General features: G+C 35.9%; 1 protein-coding gene across 1 annotated transcript; it reads right to left on the bottom strand.

Annotated features, from left to right (window-relative positions):
- Nucleotides 1-835: 835 nt before the first annotated feature.
- LOC105123091 (tRNA dimethylallyltransferase) lies at nucleotides 836-2,520 on the bottom strand. The gene is made up of 7 exons (XM_011022567.1): nucleotides 2,345-2,520; nucleotides 2,151-2,274; nucleotides 2,004-2,047; nucleotides 1,804-1,914; nucleotides 1,606-1,698; nucleotides 1,396-1,502; nucleotides 836-1,277 (listed from the first exon to the last, which is right to left on the bottom strand). The coding sequence occupies exons 1-7, from the start codon at nucleotides 2,455-2,457 to the stop codon at nucleotides 1,087-1,089; spliced, it is 783 nt and encodes a 260-aa protein (XP_011020869.1). The 5' UTR covers nucleotides 2,458-2,520; the 3' UTR covers nucleotides 836-1,086.
- Between the last annotated feature and the right edge of the window lie 602 nt (nucleotides 2,521-3,122).

Genomic DNA, 3,122 nt, shown 5'->3' with positions numbered 1-3,122 from the left:
ACCCTCAGTTTCCTTTCTTGAACTTTAGAAGTTATGATTAACAATTTACTTTCTTTACATGTTTTGTCCAGGGTTTTCCCAGCTGAGGCTTGTGAGACAATAGGAGGGGAAGCTTGCGATGTTGACATGTATCTTGAAGTGAAGCTCAAACCAGATGCTAGAAATACTCCTCGCAGCACTTCACAGCAGATTGACAAAGAATATTTAGAGTACAATTGTCCCAAGACGTAAGACCTTAGGATCCCATTTCTCATTTTACAAGTTTTAAAGATTTGCAACTAGAAGAATTGAACAAAAAATCTGAGATTCTAACGAGGATTTTTTTTTTCATTACAGGGTGTTCCAAGAGGAGGCTTGTGATGATCTTGGAGGAGAGTTCTGTGACCCTGGATATCAGGGATGAGTTTACTAGTAATATCTTATCAAGAATAATAAATACGAGTGTCACCCTACCATGTTCGTGACTTCCTTTTCTTTGACTCTCTGAATATGAATCTTGAGTCTTTTGGTAGCGTCCATACTAAAGTTCTTGGAAGTGAACTTATTGTGAATTTAGCTTTCTATACTATCAAATATTCTTGTGCACTGTGATGCGCGGGGCTGGAAATGATTATGAAGTTAATAGAGAGGAAAAATGATCATTTCAAGTTCAGGTTATGTCAGTTGCATCTGATATTGAAACTACGCGAAGCATTCTAACGAACCAAGCCACAGCAGAAGTGCGAGTTTGTGGCTTGCATTTGACCGAATTCACATTTCATCTTGTAAAATGTGGTGACAATTTTAATGAAACTAGAAGCGCGACTGAGGGTAAAAACAGTGCAAGAAGAAGAAATAACCAAAATGGGAGTGCTGTAAACTTTAGTTGCAGGAATAACCATGACTAATTACAAAAGAAAAGGCACGCTTCTGCTCAAGTGTTTAGAACTATCAAATGCTGGAAATGAAAATTTTGATTTGCAAAACCAGGGTATAGATAAACACATATAGGCACATCTTTTACTGGAAACTGGAACTAGAAGTCACCTTATCCAAAAGAAATGCTTGTTGATAGTATACCCGTGATTTTGTTGGAATCATATAACATCATTTAGCGGCGATTAATTGCTCTACACTAGCACTAACAACAGCATGACTGTCTATCTCCTCATCCTCAATTATCCCTTCCAACAATAGACGCTGATAAACTAACGTGTACTTTGCAATCTTCATTTTCTCAGTGTTGTCACTTCCCACGTTGCTGTAATTTTTTAGGAGAAATGATCCATTGCCATCACCTTCATTATAAACAATCAGCCAGTCAATCTAGCGATATTGCAAACAAAGAAATGAGACACACCCATATGATATCGGAGGCAGCAAAAAACAAAATAAATATCATCTTGTTGAACAAACCGTTGATCGTGAAAATGGATGGAACCCATCTTTTATAGAGGAAGAGCAACCTCGGGGAGTCTCCATGGTGTGTATCAGAGATCAAAAGCTTGCAGTGTCCTTTGTCACTGCGATTCCAACAACTTAAATCAGATATCTCTATTTTTAACTTTTAATAAAAGATTATGAAACTCAAGCAGTACAGTTGCAGTAGTAACTAAAAAAGCTTACTTTGAGGACATTACTGCATTGTGGCACAAAGCTAAAATCCGAACCAGTGCTAAGTCTCTTCCACGAGGATTACCATATCTCTCTTGACATTTCCTTCAAATTCGGAAAGTAAGAAACCCAAATGAAGTTAACCATAGTAAATTCAGTACATAACCTCTCACACCGGGAGAGAATTGGAAAATGAAGAAAAGGGAATACCTTTCGTAGAAAAAGTCTCCAAAATCATCAACAACCACAGATAGAGGAAATGTATCATGCAGGTGGAATGCAGCAAAATACTTCTTGATTCCTTCATCGTCTTCCACATACCTTTCAAAAAAGTGAATCGATCAATGATTACAATTGTAGCTCAAATGCAAGCTATGCTTAAGATAATTAAAAGTGCGTGGATTCTTTACTTCATTTGAATGCGTTTAAAGATATCAGAAGACGGTTGAATACCCTGAAACATTTAAGAAGTATTCACTCTATCAGAAGATGGTTATACCCCAGAGAAACAAAGAAACAATAATACTTCTTTTTCTACAAGGGAGAGTAGTTCTCACCTGAGAAAGAAAAGGAGGGGCGCTTTCTATCCTGCTACGGTGGCATATGAAGACCACTTTGCGATCATCCTCAGCTTCTAACGCGACGTTGTAAGCGAACTGGAAAAGTAGAGACGTTTTCCCGCTGCAAATTCACTCTTGAAATAATTACACCTTGGAAAACTATAAGAAATCGGGGGAGGATAAGCGATTACCAGGAAGGAGGCCCGGAAAGAAGCATAAATGGGTGGGACTGCGACTGGGACAGAGAGTGGCGGTGAGCAAAGTCCAAGTCCATTTGGGTCGTAGAGAAGAATGCCTCAACCATCCTCGTTAGAGATGGAGATGCCTTACTGGTAAACTTGCAAAGCGCCTTGAGGTTCGCTAGCTGAAGATATGGGGTGGCCTATGTAAATGGGAAGGCTTCATGAGCCCAAAACTTGGAAATCTTCAAAGCCCATGGTGATTCTATGCTTGCTCTCCTCTTGGGCTTGAGGTCACTATATAGACATGATTCTTTTAATAATAATGCACTTTCTCCACGATTTCCACATGAAATTGGCGTCATGCAACGGACCAAAAGCCACGGGAAATGTAAACGAGTTTGAATTTGTATTTTTTTAATTTTAATTTTTTTTAATTATTTTAATATGATGCTGTTAAAAATATTTTTTAAAATAAAAAATAATTTAAAACATAATTAATACTGCACTTTCAAACATCGTAATATAATTTAGTTCACATTGCATTGATATTTGAGTTAGGGGTATTTGATACTGAGTTTCACTTGAATTTCATTAATATTTAAATTTGTTTTTATTTTAAATTAATTTTTTTAGTATTTTTAAATTGTTTTAATATGATGATATTAAAAATAAATTTTAAAAAATATAAAAAATATTTTTTAAATATTTTTTAAATAATTTTTTTTTTTAAATAACAGTTATTACATTTACAAAGCTTGCTTTTCTTTTCTTCCAAATATTGTTTGTA

The sequence above is a fragment of the Populus euphratica genome, unplaced genomic scaffold (genome assembly GCF_000495115.2).
Source record: "Populus euphratica unplaced genomic scaffold, PopEup_1.0 scaffold8.1, whole genome shotgun sequence".
In the NCBI taxonomy this organism is placed as follows: domain Eukaryota; kingdom Viridiplantae; phylum Streptophyta; class Magnoliopsida; order Malpighiales; family Salicaceae; genus Populus; species Populus euphratica.
Note: the sequence above shows the minus strand (reverse complement) of the source record. Positions and strands in the feature narration are given on the sequence as shown.